The sequence below is a fragment of the Orcinus orca genome, chromosome 9 (assembly GCF_937001465.1).
Source record: "Orcinus orca chromosome 9, mOrcOrc1.1, whole genome shotgun sequence".
In the NCBI taxonomy this organism is placed as follows: domain Eukaryota; kingdom Metazoa; phylum Chordata; class Mammalia; order Artiodactyla; family Delphinidae; genus Orcinus; species Orcinus orca.
Window position 1 is genome coordinate 14,333,540 of NC_064567.1, and position 18,535 is coordinate 14,352,074.

Sequence of the window (18,535 nt, forward strand, 5' to 3'; positions counted from 1 at the left end):
CTTCTTTTTTTTTTTAATTGAGGTATACTTGATTTACAATACTGTGTTAGTTTCACATATACAGGAAAGTGTTTCAGTTATATATATATATATATATATATATATATATATAAAATTACTTTTTCAGATTCTTTTCCATTATAGGTTATTATGAGATATTTAATATAGACCCCTGTGCTATATAGTAGGTCCTTGTTGTTTATCTATTTTATATATAGTAGTGTGTATCCTAAACTCCTGGGAATTCCCTGGTGGTCCAGTGGTTAGGACTCCACGCTTCCACTGCAGGGGGCATGGGTTCGATCCTTGGTCGGGGAACTAAGATCCTGCAAGCTACACGATGCAGCCAAAAAAACCCACAAAAAACCTAAACTCCTAATTTTTTCCCCATCCCGCCCAAATAATTTTTTGATGACAGGGGCAAAGTCTACATTTTTGGGTAAAGCACAGGAACTCCATTATTAACCAAAAACTCACTTCCTCAAAGAGACATCATACTTCCCCTCACCAACTGCTATACTAGAGTCACAGTTTCAGTGAATTCTTAGAGTATTTTTTCCTTAAAGGTGTTTGAAAAAATTACAGATTCAGAAAAGGTAAAGCCCTCCTGGCTACACGCACAGACTGTTTTATCCTTCTTTGTTTTCCTTATTGTACCTCCACTGAACTAGATATTTAATAGTTTGTTCAATTTATTCCAGTTCTCCAGTTCCTGCTAAAAGGGTATTTAACCAAACAGTTACTTCAAAAAAAAAAAAGGGAAGAGTTTGTAATAGCCACCATATTCTCAGCAAGACAAGCCTACTGATAAACAATTGAGGTTTCTTCCAGATGGAAGACAGTATATGTGGCAGTTGCTACTGTAGAAAGATGAGAACAGATATTAATTTGAAGGTCAAGACCAAACTGGGGCCCTTGGCAACAAACTATGTCCAAATCATCATGTTTTACTCTAGAAGAAGGTGCAAACAGACGTAAATATTTTCACAAATATAAGGTGCATGCAAAGATTCAATTAACAGCTTTTGGGGAAGGAAAGAAACCCTGCCAGATCAAATGTACCCAACACTTATAATATACACTGCAATTTCAGAAACAATGAAATGTGGAAAACTATACTCCTTAGAACTGACAGTTGAAAATTCTTGGTATTAGAGAAGCCAAATACAACAAAAGGATAAATAAAAAGAACTTTAAGGCCTATTAGAGCCAGAGGGTCAAATCAGAGGTTCATATGGAAGACAATCATTCCGGTCATGAGTTCTGTGTACAAACACTTGGTTAAATATTGTGGTTAGTTCTTTATTAAAAGTCAAGACTCTGGGTAGGAGGCATTCTAGGCTTGCCCCATTATAAAAGCTTAGTTAAAGCTGAAAATAGGGCTTCCCTGGTGGCACAGTGGTTAGAGTCCGCCTGCCGATGCAGGGGACACAGGTTTGTGCCCCAGTCCGGGAAGATCCCACATGCTGCGGAGCGGCTGGGCCCCGTGAGCCATGGCCGCTAAGCCTGCGCGTTCGGAGTCTGTGCTCCACAACGGGAGAGGCCACAACAGTGAGAGGCCCACGTAACGCAAAAAAAAAAAAAACAAAAACAAAAGAAGACAAGGGGGCATATGAAAGTAGTCACTAAAAGGGAAAAAATTCAACTCTGAACACTAGGGCTTGTAGAATTAGAGGCACACTCTCAGTGAAATAAAAAGCAGATGAGCTCCAAGAAAACTAGAAGATTCGTTTTAAGACAGACATGGCAGGAATTAACAGAGATGCTTCTTTGAGATGTTATATCCCAAGGATGATTTTTTGATTCTCTCAGAAGAGAAAGAGTTGTCCCCTTACAGAAGAGTAAAATAAAAAAGGACTGTCTCAGTCACAGGAAAAAGACCTGATCTAGAAAACTTAGGGCTCTTAGGTAAAAAAAAAAAAAAAAAAAAAAAGGAGATAGTCAGATCCCAGATTTTGGAATCTGGGACAGCTCTGATGAGTAATGGTTACACTGTTTATTGAATCTAAGGTTTAAAAGGGAGCTAAGTAAAAGGAGGTGGAACAGACAGGAAGCACCTGCAGGCAGACAGAATCAATCTGAAAACCCCTGGCTAAAATAAAGAATAGGAACAAGAAATTCCTCTGTCTCCATGCTACTAGCATACTAGGTTATGTGTTTTATGAGTCCATGGAGACCAAAATGATTTTTTACGTACTTCAGGAGAATGAGAGATTGCATTAATTAAAATAGTTATCAAAACCAATAAGCTAATCCAACCTTTATATCTCATGAGAAACTATCTCCATTATATATTTAAAAGACAGGAATCATAGTATTGGAAACACTGCCTTGTTTCTTTGTATATGATGCTACTGAACCACCAAAAGTAGGCATACATTATTTTCATCAGAGAGGAATTTGCTGCTTTTCCCAGGACCACTTCCTTTTTGCCCATTTCTGCTTGTAGCCAATTATATACTCAATTTCTGGAACCATGGTCAAAATTTATAAGCCTTATAAGGTTTATAAGTACAGCTTATGTGACCATAGTCTTAGAACATGCAACTTCATTAATGTTAAACTCTAGCTAAGGGTGAAAATTATCACTAATTTAAATACAATTTATATCATAAACCAGCTTTCACCCTTTCCTTTCCAACTTAACATCTGTCTTCTCCACACTGCCTCCGTCCTACCCCACAAAAATGATTCTTCATTAAACCACACTTTCCATTTGGCTATAAATGTCTGTATGAATTATAATAAACCTCACTGGATACTAATGGAATTATTTTCCCCACATCTGAATCAAAGTAGAAGGAAAGTACACCAAATTTAATACAAACAATCAGAACTGTCCCAGAAAGATATTTTCACATAACGTGACAAAGAATGCATTTAAATCTAGGATAATATTCAACCCATACAGCAGTCACTTGCTCTGGCAGTTATAACATTGGAAGCTTTGATTATCATAAGGGGTCCCGGAGAACCAATGTATGTAGAAGCATCGTTTTGCTAAGAAACAAATGTTAATCACACATGCTGTGAGGCCAAAAGGGAAGAGCTAATGCATGAGACTAGCCAACCACTCAGCATCTGTACCTCAAAGGCCTACTATATTTTTTAATGACTTCTTAAGGTTTAAATAATTTTCAAGGTTTCTTAATCAAAGAAGAAAATTACTTACTCCAGAAGAATATTATTCATATCCTGTGTAAAGAATTTTTTCCTTCCTTCTTCATCAAAAAGTTTGGCAGCCTAGAGAAACACAAGATTGTCAATATAACTCTCAATAAACACATTACACATTATACGCTTCCATATCTATTTACTTAGAATAAGCTCCTTGAGGGTGGGGCTATGATTAACTTCACTTTGTCCCAGCTTATTACCTGGCATGAGCAGGCAATGAAACAGTGCTGAAACAAAATTTAGCATACATAACATTCTTCCCTGTTATGTCTGTATTTCATTTTTCTGAATTTTCCTAAATTTAAAAAGTTACACAGGGGCTTCCCTGATGGCGCAGTGGTTAAGAATCTGCCTGCCAATGCAGGGGACATGGGTTTGAGCCCTGGTCCGGGAAGATTCCTGGTCCGTGGAGCAACTAAGCCCATGCACCAACAACTACCGAGCCTGCACTCTAGAGCCCGTGAGCCACAACTACTGAGCCCGTGTGCCACAACTACTGAAGCCCACACGCCTAGAGCCCATGCTCCGCAACAAGAGAAGTCACTGCAATAAGAAGGCTGCACACTGCAACAAAGAGTAGCCCCCGCTTGCAGCAACTAGAGAAAGCCCGCATGCAGCAACAAAGACCCAACACAGCCAAAAATAAATAAAATAAATAAATTTATATTTTTTAAAAGTTACACATATAAGACTTTTTATGGGTGCTATGGGTGTCTTGTGTATTTTGAGTATCTGTAAGGTTTGTTTATCAATTCTTGCTGTGATCTCCAAGATAAGAGAAAGCAGATGTCTCATTTTCTACAAGACAATACTGTCCAACGTGTCTGATATTCTATATATTATACTCATTACCATGTTTAATCTTCATAACAGCCAGTGGCATTGGTATTATAGCTCCCATTTTACAAACAAGGAACCTAAATCTTACACAAGTTACATGATAATGCCCCCAAATCACACTGCTAGTAAGTGGTGAATCCAGGACTCAGACCAGAAGCTTTCTGACTTCAACTGTACAACAGTGTCACCCTGTACAAAGATACTCAGCTTACTGCAGCCAGTCTGGGTTCTACCTAATTACTAACAATGAAAAAATTAGCCACAGTCATTATCAAGGGATAAGCAACAATTAATTCAATGAGGATAAGAATAATTTCATCACTGTGTTTGTCATCTTAGCCAGTTTACCAGAAACAAAGAGTATGCAAACCAAGACACTGGACCATAAGCAAAATTTACTGGGGAAATAACAAAAGATAGTTTATCTTGAGATGCCCAAGATGTAAGACATCGAGAGGCCTGATCCAATAACCTGAGCAAGCCACATGCTGACTCTGTCAGTCGGCAGATTGATAATTTTACACTGTTTGACAACATCACATTCTGTAAATAGAGGAGGACAATTTCTGAGATGTGCCTCAGTGCTTCTTAGAAAGGATGAAGACTGGGTATGTGTAGGGAGAAGAAATATAGGAAGAAAGCCAGAATGGAAACTAAACTTCAAGAAAGAGAATCAAAAGAAGTCAAGAGGCTGAACAGTGGAAGATATGTTACAAAGTGAGAAAAGAGCAACAAGAAGAAAGTCCTTATCAGACAGATATGAGCATTTTAGGCAACAATGAATTCTCATCTCCTGAAGAAAAAAATACCATCTCCTATTTCAAAGAAAAAAATACAGAGAATTCACAGATACTAATAAGTGAAATGAATCTTCTTATTGATAATTTCCTACTAAGAGGTTAGGAAGTAGCTGTTCTAATCCTAGCATGGCTACTACAGAAAGAGTTTTTAGTATATGAGATATAACAGCACCTTACAAGATTGAAACACACTCATTACTAATCAATTCTGTTTATTAAGTGAATATGAATGGCATACAACACAGTGGACGGAGTGCAAGTTATAAAGCATGATGGTCCTGCCTTTAACTGCTGACTTTGCATCAAGCCTCACCCATTTAAAAATTATGTGGCCTTGGGAAATTCCTTTAACCTTTCTGAACCTTAGTTTCCTCATCTATTAAATGGAAGAATACTACCTACCTCACATAATTGTTGGAGGATTGGACTCCACAGTATATACAGTATTCTAAGCCTAGTCAGGGAACTGTCTCCTGAACAATAAATGATGTCTTGTGAAGCTGTGGGTCCCAGGAGCACTGCACTCAATACAAGGTATAGGTTTTTGCTAAATAAATAATAGCTGTTATTATTAATTATATATTGAAAAACCTGGATTACATCCCTAGCACTTTTTATTTAAAACATAAAAGAAACTAAAGATTTTAGGGGCAACATGGGATAGCAAAAAGCATGTACTATTGAGTCAGGTGAACCCCTGTGTTTAAATTCAGGCTCCACCACTTACTAGTTGTATGGACTGACCAAGCTATTTAACCTACCTCCACTTAAGTTTGTTAACCATAAAAAGGAAATAATACCTACACTTCATACATAAAGTGGTTAAGAATAGTAAATAAAAAACCTATTTGATTAATAAAATGATTGTATACTTTTCAAAAAATAAGCACAGAAAATAGCAAAAGAATGAAAAACAAAGGAGGGGGAGGGAACAATAAAACAGAATATAAAGGAAAATGACAGAATAAAGATGAATTATATATCATTATCATTATAACAGTGGTAGGTAAGATAAAATCTTAAAGAGAAAATCTTAAAAAAGACTCAGATGAGGTCGATAAACAAATTTCCATTTACATGCTGTCTATAAGAGAAAGAGCTAAAATAAGTCAAAAAATAAAAGAATTCAAAAAAAAAAGAGCTAAAATGAAGGTAAATGAAAAGCTATACCATGCAAAAATAAAGAGAAAGGAGTCTACAGTAAAATCAGACAAAACTGAATTCAAGGTGAAAAGCATTAATAGCACGAGATCTAGCCATCAAGAATTTTATGGGCCAACAAACAATACAGCATAGAAATAAACAAAGCAGAGGACTTCCCTGGTGGCACAGTGGTTAAGAATCCACCTGCCAATGCAGGGTACACAGGTTCGAGCCCTGGTCCGGGAAGATCCCTCATGCCACAGAGCAACTAAGCCCATGCACCACAACTACTGAAACCTGCGTGCCACAACTACTGAAACCCGTGTGCCTAGAGCCTGTGCTCTGCAACAAACAGAAACCATTGCAACAAGAAGCCCATGCACCGCAATGAAGAGTAGACCACACTCGCCGCAACTAGAGAAAGCCCGCGCGCAGCAACGAAGACCCAGTGCAGCCAAAAAAAATTAAATAAATAAAATAAAAATAGCTCATGAGTAAAATAAAAGATACTTAGAAATAAATGACGGTGAAAATCTTACAAAAAAAAGTAAAAAGAAAACAAAGCAAAAACTATGGTAAATACAAGTTATAACCTAAAAAACACTGGCAATGAGATACTTGAGCACAACTCTCTAAGTCCTGAACTAATAAATAAAGTACCTTAAAATAAGTAAAAATGTAAGAGAATTTAATAAGCCACAACCTCAGAAGAAATGCTAAAGAACAAAAACAGAAAAAAGAATAGAACTGATAAACAGAATCCATGAGTCAGTTGTTGGAAAAATTAGATAAATCTCTCGCTTCCCTAATTCAGAAAGAGTTAAGAGAAATAAATACAACATAGTGATTAATAAATTTAAAATGTGATTTAAATGGTTACTATAACCCTAGAAGAAAGACACAACTTGTAGAATAATCCACACATTATACTTCGACTAACAATTATTTTTAATAACAACATATTTGCAAATGCCTGGATTAAAATCCAGAAAAATTAGTTTAATAGTCGTTATCTCTGTTGGGGGTGGGGAATGTCTGATTATGGGGCATCTTTCCCTAAGTATAAAATACAATTGGGGGCTTCTCTGGTGGCGCAGTGGTTGGGGGTCTGCCTGCCGATGCAAGGGATGCAGGTTCGTGCCCTGGTCCGGGAGGATCCCACATGCCGCGGAGCAGCTGCGCCCATGAGCCATGGCCGCTGAGCCTGCACGTCTGGAGCCTGTTGCTCCGTGGTGGGAGAGGCCACAGCGGTGAGAGGCCCACGTACCGCAAAAAAAAAAAAAAAAAAAAAAAAAATATATATATATATATATAATTGGGACTTCCCTGGTGGTCCAGTGGTTAAGAATCTGCCTTCCAATGCAGGGGATGAGGGTTCGATCCCTAGTCAGGGAACCAAGATCCCACAGGCCTTGGGGCCACTAAGCCCGCACCGCAACTAGAGAAGGCCGAGAGCCACAAGGAAGACCCAGTGCAGCCAAAAAAAAAAAAAAAATTATATTGAGTGTACAACTTCTGTAATCAGGAGAAAAAAAAAAGAGGACTAAAACATGGCATGGGTTCAAATGAACATGCTAAAGTAATTAAAAAAGGGCATTTTAAGCAAGGTTTGAAACATTTTAAGTCAAAATTATATTTCCCTGAGATTAAAGGGAGAAGTGTACTGACATACCTGGATTTGCAGCTAGTTAAATAAAGATTATGTACCCAAGTCAATCGGGAGAGGAATCTACTGTGAAATGCTAAAATCTCAACCCTTAAAAGTTTGTCTAGTGAGAACACAATGTATGCTTACTAAAGCTGCTGATTAGCTGGTAAGGACTAGCTGGTAAAATCGATTGCAGAATAACTAGTTGTTAACAATAGGTGGGACCAAGTTCAAGTACACTTCTGCATTGTTACTATTTGTTCCTACCTTTCTTCTATTTTCTTTACATGACTATGTATGTATTTATGAAACCTATGCAGAAAAATATAAAGTGAAGTGAGATAATAAAACAACCAACTTTTATCCATGTTATAACTATATTTAAAAGAAAAAGACTATGCATAGAGCCAATGCTTAAAAGGAAATATAGAAAATAAAGTTACTTCTAAGTAGTTAGGATTATAGATTATTATTTTTGCCTGAAAGTAATTATTGTTATGTTTGTGCAGCAAACACAACACAAGAAAATTATCACACTTACTACACGGAGGTCTTCGATACGTTTTTCAAGAAGGACAGGCAGACCCTCTGGGAGTGTAGGTACCACCTTGGGCATAACTTGAGAGGCATAGGTTGGCTGGGTGGTGTTTCCATTCTCTCCTCCTGACTCAGACAGGGGGCTACCATTAGAAGCAGCATCCAGTAATCTGTCAAAGTCAAAATCATCTAGCATCTCTAGGGCATTTTCAGCTTCCTGAAATAGTTCATGTTCATTTGTGCTAACAAAAATGGGGAGGTCCGGATCAGCACTATTCAGATTTAAGTCCGAGACATCATTCCCCAATGCCACAGCAGCAGAGGGGGTTTTATGCAGAGAGGAGGTCGAGAAGTTCACTGGGACTTTAGGGTTAGACTCCTTCCTTAATGCATCCTTCTCTTTTTGAAATTTTCTTATCATGGCAGCTAGAGAAAGAGAATCTTTATAACGTTTCTTCTTTTTTTCAGATTTGTGTGAATTTAGAGCCACAACTCTGTGAAGAAAAAAGTGATCAGTTAGGCTATGTATGATTTTAAAGGTTAAAACCCCAATAAGCAGGCACAGAATTAAAATAATCATTTGATAGGTGAGGAAGCAAATTTGTTACTAAATTACACTTTTACAATGGCATCTTCATCATCATCCGGATTGTCACTTATGAAAGGCAGGTGAATGGCCATTAGAGTGAAGAAAACGAAATAACGTCAACAGAAATAAACAAAACTGAATAGAGCTCTGGTTTATTAAGTATACGAAGTTAGGGAATTCCCTGGCGGTCCATTGGTTAGGACTCCTTACTTTCACTGCCAAGGACGCAGGTTCAATCCCTGGTCGTGCATCTAAGATCTCGCAAGCCCCTCAGCGTGGCCAAATTAAAAAAAATAAAAGGAAATGAAAGTATACGAAGTTAAACTTACTACTCTGTTTGGAATGTTCATTCTTTAGCACATCTATAAAGTAGGCACCTAAAGAATTAACGAAGTAAAGAAATGCACTTTTGCTGAAAACAGAGTTGATTACAACCAGAGAAACCTACATAATACACCTTCACACTGGTACCCCAGGTGGTTTGTGCTACAAACTGCCAAAGAAATGCAAAATGTCTGTGTCAATCTGTGAGCCTTCATTCATTACCATGTCTTCTATCCAGACCCTATTCTATCTGCTACTACCTTCTGATCATTTTTCACTTTCCATTCTAGGAACAGCGTTCTGAGGCTTTCGGATAGATACGTGTAATTTTCAATGACAACTTTCTCCCTATAGGGACTAAGAGGAAAGGGTGGTCTCTGTTTAGCTATCACCTTCTCTAAAAAATCTTTTCTAAATTTTATGGCTTATATGCTTCTACGTGCACTCCAGAACCTAAAAGATTATAAGTGCCTTACAGGTAGGCCAGTGTTTCATTTACTGTTATATATCCGAAACCCAGACAGTGTCTGGTACACAGTAAGCACTTAGTAAATATTTGCTGAATGAAATCAGTTTACAAATTTGAGAAAATGATAAATTCAATAAAAGGCATTACTTACAGTTTTTGTTCATAAAGAAGTTTACTTGTAAATAATGAATATTTAAAACAACCAGTAGTAATATTTTTTTTTCTTAATAATTTCTTAATGACTCAGGGATCACTATAATCTCATGTTTAGGAGGGGATAAATACCTCCCTATATCAACTCTGGAGATACTGACAGCCCCCAATTCAGATGTACCTCCTCTGCTAAGGAGAGGAGGAAAAGCCAGCCTCTCACAAGTTTTTGTCCCTTGACTCTACCTTGACTCTACAAAAAAAGCCATAGAGAAGTAGAGACAAATGGTAGCTTTATGACTGCAAGGTACAAACATTTATTCTTAGGACTTTTTTTTCTTTTCTTTTTCTTTCTTTCTTTTTGTTCGTGGTTGTGCCTCGCGGCTTGCGGGATCTTGGTTCCCCACCAGGGATCAGGAATTTCACCCAGGCCCCAGCAGTGAAAGTGCTGAGTCCTAACCACTGTACCGCCAGGGAATTCCCTCTTCTGACTTAATAAGGCTTTTGAGAAATTCTACTTGGTTTTTTAGAGGCCATATCATTACCTAAAGTCACAAGCGTTAAGAATAGCTAAATAAAATCAATGACTTTTAAAAAAATATTAAAACGACCATAAATCGTTTATACAAAGACTACTGCCAATTGTCAATCCCCAGGCATCTAAGCTCAGTTTTAGTACAAGAAAATTAAAATAACATGTTCAATGTTTGTACCATCTTTTCAAACTGGTTCCTGTTGATAAAATGTTGTAATGAGCAAAATACTTAACAAATTTGTAAATCTGATCTCAAACACCTTAATCTCTAAGATGGCTTCTACTTATTAATAAATAAAATATTATTAAAATATAAGTTGATAGGTCACTGACATTTATAAATACTGTATTAAATTAGACCCAGCTAAACTGAACTAATTAATGCTAAATATATCTTTCTAAAAAGAGAGTTTGTCATGCTACAACACTAGTTCCCTCATTATGTCTAATTTCACATACCCCAGTTGTTTCGGTACTTTTTTCCTTGGCTTCTTCTCCTTTTCCCCTTCCTCTTTCCGCTTCCGCTTCTTCATCTCGATATCATCTTCTTTCATTCTGGGAATCTACAAAATGATTAAATGCATAACTTACCTAAGTATTACTGCTTTACTCGCTGATGTTATCAATCCAGCATCCAGGGCAAGTGGTTTTTCTCAAATTTCAGGGCGCATAAGAATTGCTTGTTAAAAATGCAGATTCTTTGGGTCCATGAGAACTCCCACCCCTGGTTTTGGTTCAGTTAAAGGTTTGGTAGAGCCTTTTTGGTTTTTGTTTGTTTGTTTGTTTGTTTTGCGGTACGTGGGCCTCTCACTGTTGTGGCCTCTCCCGTTGCGGAGCACAGGCTCCAGGCGCGCAGGCTCAGCGGCCATGGCTCAAGGGCTTAGTTGCTCCGTGGCATGTGGGATCTTCCCGGACCAGGGCACAAACCCGTGTCCCCTGCATCAGGCAGGCGGACTCTCAACCACTGCACCACCAGGGAAGCCCTAATCTGCATTTTTAACAAACATTTTGGTGATTCTGGTACAAATATGTCTTTGGCTCACACTTCAAGGAACGCTTATCTAAGGACATTCTATTAATTTCCCAAATACAATATATATATTCTATAAAATTTGCTTTACATCTTAGGAAAAGTAACAGCTATTAACAGTCATTTCCATATCAAGTCTTAACGTATCCTAAAACCTCAACCTTATCCAGAAACAGATTATTAGACTAGATATGGAGAGAGAAGTTTTAAAAGAAAGTATTATAATTATATTAGAATTATAATAGAATTTTATGATATAAAAATAAGTTTCCCCATATCTACATAATTTTACTTTAAAGCATGTAATTAACTATAAATTCATTAAACAATGGTTAGCATTTTACTTTTCCTTATATTCACAGCTGTAAAGTACAAGTAAAAATCAAAAAATATATCCTTTTAATTGAATGCTCTCATTACTGTTGCAATGTTGGATAAACTCACTTTGGGTGGCTTGTGCTTTTGGTTGTCTGTAATATCTTCTTCTTCAGTATCTGAAGCTTGGCGAAACTGGAGAGTGCCAGTGTTGATATAAAACCCTCCATATTTTGTTGTTAGAGAAGCAGGAACTAATTCGTCATACTAGGTTTAAAAAAAAGGCTTCAGATATATCTTATCTTTAATTCTATAAATATCTCAAAGAAATTCAATCACCATGTCAGAATCTTCCTTAAATCTTAACTGCAAAACTAACTGCAATGAGGATGTTTGTGAATAAATAAAGAAAAAGTTACTATCTGGAATAGAACTGAGCTCTGATCATTCAATATTTAAGAAATGAACTTCTGGAATACTGAAGCAGATTCTAAATATATCGTCTGCCGAGAAAAATTGAAGGATCACTGCTATTCTTAATGACAAATGATTCTGATGAGAAATTGAAACAAGTTAAAACAAATGACTGAATGTCCAGGCAGCAAATGAACTTCATTTCTTACCATATTGGTATATAATTTTATTCATAAAGAGATTATAAAAAATAAAAGGTTATTTCTTCTGCCTTAGCTCTAAGCGTTTAAGTAGGGAATATTTTTTAAACATATAAAAGAAAAATAGCATATATATATATATATGTTTTAAAGGGAAGTAGAAGAAGAACTGCCCTGTTCGGTAAACATACACCGAGGGCCCATAATGAGCGAGGCACTTGGCTTCGAAAAAGAGACTCAAATTGTCTAAATCAGTCTGAATGTACTCTAAGCCTAGATGTTAAGGTTTATCATTATCTCACCTGATGAAGATGAAGAAAAAACTATCATTAAATGGAAGGCCAGTCTTAACTAAACGAAGATGTTCATGGCAGAAGAGAAAAAAAGGAACTACTTATCTAACAAAAGCAAGATACCTGCTACCAGGTTCCCCAGAACTCTATTTAAGGGTTTTCTTCATATTACATAATTAGTCTTTAAGAAAGTCATATTTGTAAGGAAAATTCTTTGCCATGGGCAAAAAATATACAGAACATATTAGTTATTCTAAAAATATTAAGGCTAAGTATAAAAGTTGTGATTTTAACCTGTATCATTTTAAATTACATGGAAAATGGAAAAAGAAAGAATGTACATTTAATCATATTGAATCAAAAAGGAATGAAGTTAGAAAAAGAAAAAAGGAATGAACTCCTTTCTTGTCGCTCCACTTGAGGGGCTACTACTGTACAAAGACCCACAGGCAAGACCTTCAGAAAGGGCCCAGTACTATCTGCAAGTAAAGGAGTGATGTGAGGAGTAAAGGATTAAAAGTGAAAAGGCTCTGTAGTAATTATTTTGAAAATGTGTCATTTTGATAAGATAAATACACCTGTACTTTTTGCTTACATATACTTGTATACTGCTTTATAATTTTCAATGCTTCTTCACATAAATTATTTCACTTGATCTTCCTGATACCCTTTTGAGGCAAGGAAAATAAATATTCCCATTTTATAAGTGAAAACCAAATTCAGAGAGGTTAAGAATCTTGCCAGAGTACTTTTATTAGTTTATGGCAGAGTCACTGACTGTTTCCCAGCCCATCCACTATACCAAGCAGCATCTCATGTGGAAAACACACTCATCACCAGGTTACCAGGCAATGTGGATGTTCAATGTCTGTCTTCTTCTGCAGTATTCTGCTGAGCTTTCCCTATCAGAACACTTTTCAGGAGAACAAACTCTTTATGCATATTTGGTCTAGCCTTTGTTTTTGTTTTTGTTTTTTTTTCAAATTTAACTGGGTAGACTGTAGTTTTATTTGCTAAATCTGGCAACCACACTAAAGTGACACAACCAATAAGTGACAGAGCAAGGATTAATACACAGCCTTCACTGCACTGTGAATTATAAATGTGCCAAGCATTTTTTTTGTAAGGTACAGGAAATATTCTGGGTTTTTTTGTTTGTTTGTTTTTATTGAGGTAATATTGGTTTATAACCTTACATAAGTTTCACATGTACATTGTATTTCTACTTCTGTATAATTTAGCCTTTTAAGTACAATGTATTAAGAGGCAATGGATCACTGAACTTGAGAATCAGATTTACTAGATCCTTTGCCAACAACTAGCTATTGTGACCCAGAATAAATCACTTAACATCAATACTTCAGCGTTGTAAAACAGGAACAATATTACTTATTTCAGAAAGTTCTAGTGAAATTTAAAAGAGATAACCTAAATAAAAGCATTACTCATGTCTGGTATTATTATTATTTCTCAATAACAAAAACATTTTCTTTCGGTCTTTTAAAAATTTGGCAGCATAAGTGTTAGACTAAAAATAATATTCAAAAGCATTTATTTTCAGATATTATAGTAGTAAGTAGTATACAATTCTGAAAGTTAATTAGAACCAGATTATTATCACTCTCTATCGAATAATATATGAACAGTGAAAGCCTACTGGTGGGAACTCCCTGGAGGTCCAGTGGTTAGGACTCCACACTTTCACTGCTGAGGGCCCAGGTTCAATCCCTGGTCGGGGAACTAAGATCCCACAAGGCCACAAGGCACGTGGCACAGCAAAAAAAAAAAGGCCAACTGGCAATACAATCATTTTAAAAAACAGAGAATTATTTGGTTGGCTCCTAAGTGCTTTATGTCTGAATTACTGAATTATAATGAGAACCAAATAATCTATTAAGGACAATGATACAAAATTATTTTTTAAGTCAATAAACAACCTGTGCTTTAGTTCAATTTCCTCGTATAAAACAGGGACCTAACTTGTCCTATAAATGTCAGTAATTGTATAACTTATACAACTTATACCTATAAAATTTATCCTTATTTATTAGAGCAGTGGCTTTCAAATTTTCTTCACCACAACCCAAGTGGAAAATATACTACACATCAAAAGCCAGTGCATGGTACAAACACACACACATAATAAAAATCACATAATGTACCAGTGGTTTACTGTTAACAGCTCCTATTCTATTCTATTTTATTCTCTTTAAAAATGCTGGCCACAGTCTCTAAACTGATACACAGGTCCAATTATGGGTTATAAAAATCTGTTTGAAAAACACTTTATTCAAATATTTGGAATGCTACAAAGGAAAATATTAAAAATGCTATTTATGAAAGGTTACATACTATATGATTCCAACTACATGACATTCTGGAAAGGACAAAACTATGGAGACAATAAAAAGATTAGTGGCTGCAGGTGTTAGGGAGGGATGAATAGGCAGAGCACATACTTTTTTAGGGCTGTGAAACTATGCTGTATGACAGTATAATGGTGGGTACATGTCATTACACATTTGTTGAAACCCATAGAATGTACAACACCAAGAGTAAATCCTAAGGTAAACTATGGACTTTGGGTGATGATGCGTCAATGTAGGTTCTTGGACTGTAACTAGTATACCACTCTGGTGGGGGAACGCTGATAATGGAAGCTGTGTTGTGAGGGCAGGTAGTATATGGGAAATTTCTGCACCTTCCATTCAATTTTGCTGTGAACCTAAAACTGCTCTAAAAAAATTAACTTTACTAATTTTTTAAAAACACTTATTTATTTATTTATTTGGCTGCACAGGGTCTTAGTTGCGGCATGTGGGATCTTTTCTTTTTTTTAGTTCGGCATGCAGGATCCCTAGTTCCTTGACCAGGGATTGAATACAGGCACCCTGCATTGGGAGCGCAGAGTCTTAACCACTGGATCACCAGGAAGTCCCAAGTTTATTAATTTTTTAAAAATTCTATTTATGTAAACCTGAGTACATGGAATGTCCATTTATATATGGTTGAGTTCCCTCTTGGGTTACTTAGAATTCAAAAATCTACTTTACATATAATGTTAACACCAGTACCAATGCTTTATACTTGCATTATGCTTTTCAGCATGTCATTATCTTGAGTCTCAGAGTACAAATTCTGCTGGGCAAGCCACTCATAACAGAGAAAACTGGGTGATGCTAAAATAAAAGACTTGCTCCTGGTCCACAGTGAATTAGAAACCAAGTGAGGTCTAGAATCTAGGGCTTTTGACTTGAATGCCAAATCAAGGTCAATACTGTTGAAAACATTCCATGCCCTAACCTACAAAAAGGCTGACAACATTTTTGGTAACAGGAAATCCTCTCTACTCCAAAGGCACTGTCAACATTTTATTTCTACAGACTAGGCTTGTAAACCAGCTTATATCAGGACACCAAAATAACACAGGAGTATGACAGGGTATCCTGTACGCCTTATGCTGGAAGTCCTTCCTATCACTCTCCTACCACTATATGCCTTGTCATCATCTATGCAACCAAGCACTGTAGTAACAGGAAAAAGAGGTACTAATTTGTAGGTAGTATAACAGCGGCCTTAGGGTCACTTTCTGTATATCCTAAGTAATCACTGAACACTGCAGAGGATATAATCCAGGGATTAGATTACTCTACTACACTGAGAAGAATGTAAGAACATATACCTTACCGACCCACCTAACAAGACATGCCTTTATTTATTTGCTGTGTGATCAATGGACTGCTGTAGTCCTGAAATGCTCTCCTGAATTCCTCTTCCTTTTATAAGAGAAAGAGGATTCCAGTGCAAAAGCTGTAGGGCTTGATCAAAACAGACAGTGATAAGGCCTGGCATTCAATTACCGCCACTGTAGTAAGGTTTGGCAGCAATAAAAATATTAAGTACATTTTAAAGACATGTGCCAGATTAACTTCAACCCAATAGCTCCAGTCTTCAAGATCACGTGGTCCTTATCTGGAAGTCATTTCAAAAATATACCTGCCCAAGTTTGGGAATATCAATAAAAATTCAAGATGTAAATACCCTTTGATCAATAAATCCCACTGCTAGAAATTTACCCTACACATATATTTATACTCTATAATTATCTTACATACAGACTCAAGTACACAAAGAGAAATGTATACAGATGCTCAACTATTTGTAATCACATAAAACTGGAAACAATTTAGATGTATACTGAAAGGGGATTAGTTAGTAAAAACACTTGCTGACACATTTAGTTTTTCCTTGAATTCTACTATCCAAATAAAGAATTGCTGCTATATTAAAGATACATTACTCACAGCCTCTGAATTATCAATAAATGGATCTGTCTCATCATAGCCAAAGCCTATATCGATTAAATCTTGTAGCCGATCCTTCCGGTGTTTACGGGGCTTCCCACCCTGTGAAGAACAGATATGTTAGACTGATTCAGTACTCATGCTGTTTCCATAAAATTAAAAAACACCTGTTAGAAAATAAACAAATCGGACCTAATGAAACTTAAAAGCTTTTGCACGGCAAAGGAAACCGTAAACAAGATGAAAAGACAACCCTCAGAATGGGAGAAAATATTTGCAAATGAAGCAACTGACAAAGGATCAATCTCCAAAATATTCAAGCAGCTCATGCAGCTCAATATCAAAAAAAAACAAACAACCCAATCCAAAAATGGGCAGAAGACCTAAATAGACATTTCTCCAAAGAAGATATAGCGATTGCGAACAGACACATGAAAGAATGCTCAACATCACTAATCATTAGAGAAATGCAAATCAAAACTACAATGAGATATCATCTCACACCTGTCAGAATGGCCATCATCAAAAAATCTACAAACAATAAATGCTGGAGAGGGTATGGAGAAAAGGGAACCCTCTTGCACTGTTGGTGGGAACGTAAAGTGATACAGCCACTATGGAGAACAGAATGGAGGTTCCTTAAAAAACTAAAAATAGAACTACCATATGACCCAGCAATCCCACTACTGGGCATATACCCTGAGAAAACCATAACTGAAGAAGAGACATGTACCACAATGTTCATTGCAGCTCTATTTACAATAGCCAGGACATGGAAGCAACCTAAGTGTCCATCATTGGATGAATGGATAAAGAAGATGTGGCACATATATACAACGGAATATTACTCAGCCATAAAAAGAAATGAAATTGAGTTATTTGTAGTGAGGTGGATGGACCTAGAGTCTGTCATACAGAGTGAAGTAAGTCAGAAAGAGGAAAAACAAACACCATATGCTAACACATATATATGGAATCTAAAAAAAAAATGGTTCTGAAGAACTTAGGGGTAGGATAGGAATAAAGACACAGACCTAGAGAACAGACTTGAGGACAAGGGGAAGGGGAAGGGGAAGGGGAAGGGGAAGTTGGGATGAAGTGAGAGAGTGGCATGGGCATATATACACTACCAAATGTAAAATAGCTAGTGGGAAGCAGCCGCATAGCACAGGGAGATCAGCTCGGTGCTTTGTGACCACCTAGAGGGGTGGGATAAGAAGGGCGGGAGGCAGACGCAAGAGGGAGGAGATATGGGGATATATGTATATGTATAGCTGATTCACTTTGTTATACAGCAGAAACTAACACAACGTTGTAAAGCAATTATACTCCAATAAAGATGTTAAAAATAAATAAATAAATAAAACTAAGAACAACAACAAAAAACCTGTTAGAAGAATTTCCAAATGATTTCTGCAGATTAATTCCCCTCAGGAGGTTGAATTTAAGTCCCCTCACACCTTGAATGTAAGTTGTACCTAGGGATGTGCTCCCAAAGAGTACAGTATGACAAGGAGGAGACGAAGTAACTTTACAGTGAAAAACCTAACATTACTCAGCCAGGTGATCAAGGTCGACATCAACAGTGATAACGTCATGTTGATAGCATTACCCTTGACATGATGAGACACAAATGGCACTTTACCTTTGTGGTCTTCCTCTCAAAAGCCTATAACCTCAGTTGTAGGCTAACCACGAGATAAACATCATGACAAACTAAACAACAAGAAAAACACCAAACTAAACTGAGGGACATTCTACAAATAA

General features: G+C 36.7%; 1 protein-coding gene across 4 annotated transcripts in view; it reads right to left on the reverse strand.

Moving 5' to 3' along the window:
- The window catches only part of UBN2 (ubinuclein 2), an 87,649-nt gene that overhangs the window by 44,352 nt on the left and 24,762 nt on the right, over positions 1-18,535 (reverse strand). For all 4 annotated transcript variants that reach the window (XM_033432367.2, XM_033432364.2, XM_033432366.2 and 1 more), the window contains exons 3-7: positions 16,769-16,870; positions 11,687-11,824; positions 10,672-10,775; positions 8,150-8,639; positions 3,173-3,243 (exon numbers count right to left, since the gene is read on the reverse strand). In XM_033432367.2, the coding sequence (XP_033288258.1) occupies positions 3,173-3,243; positions 8,150-8,639; positions 10,672-10,775; positions 11,687-11,824; positions 16,769-16,870 (905 nt within the window). The remainder of the gene's footprint in view (positions 1-3,172; positions 3,244-8,149; positions 8,640-10,671; positions 10,776-11,686; positions 11,825-16,768; positions 16,871-18,535) is intronic.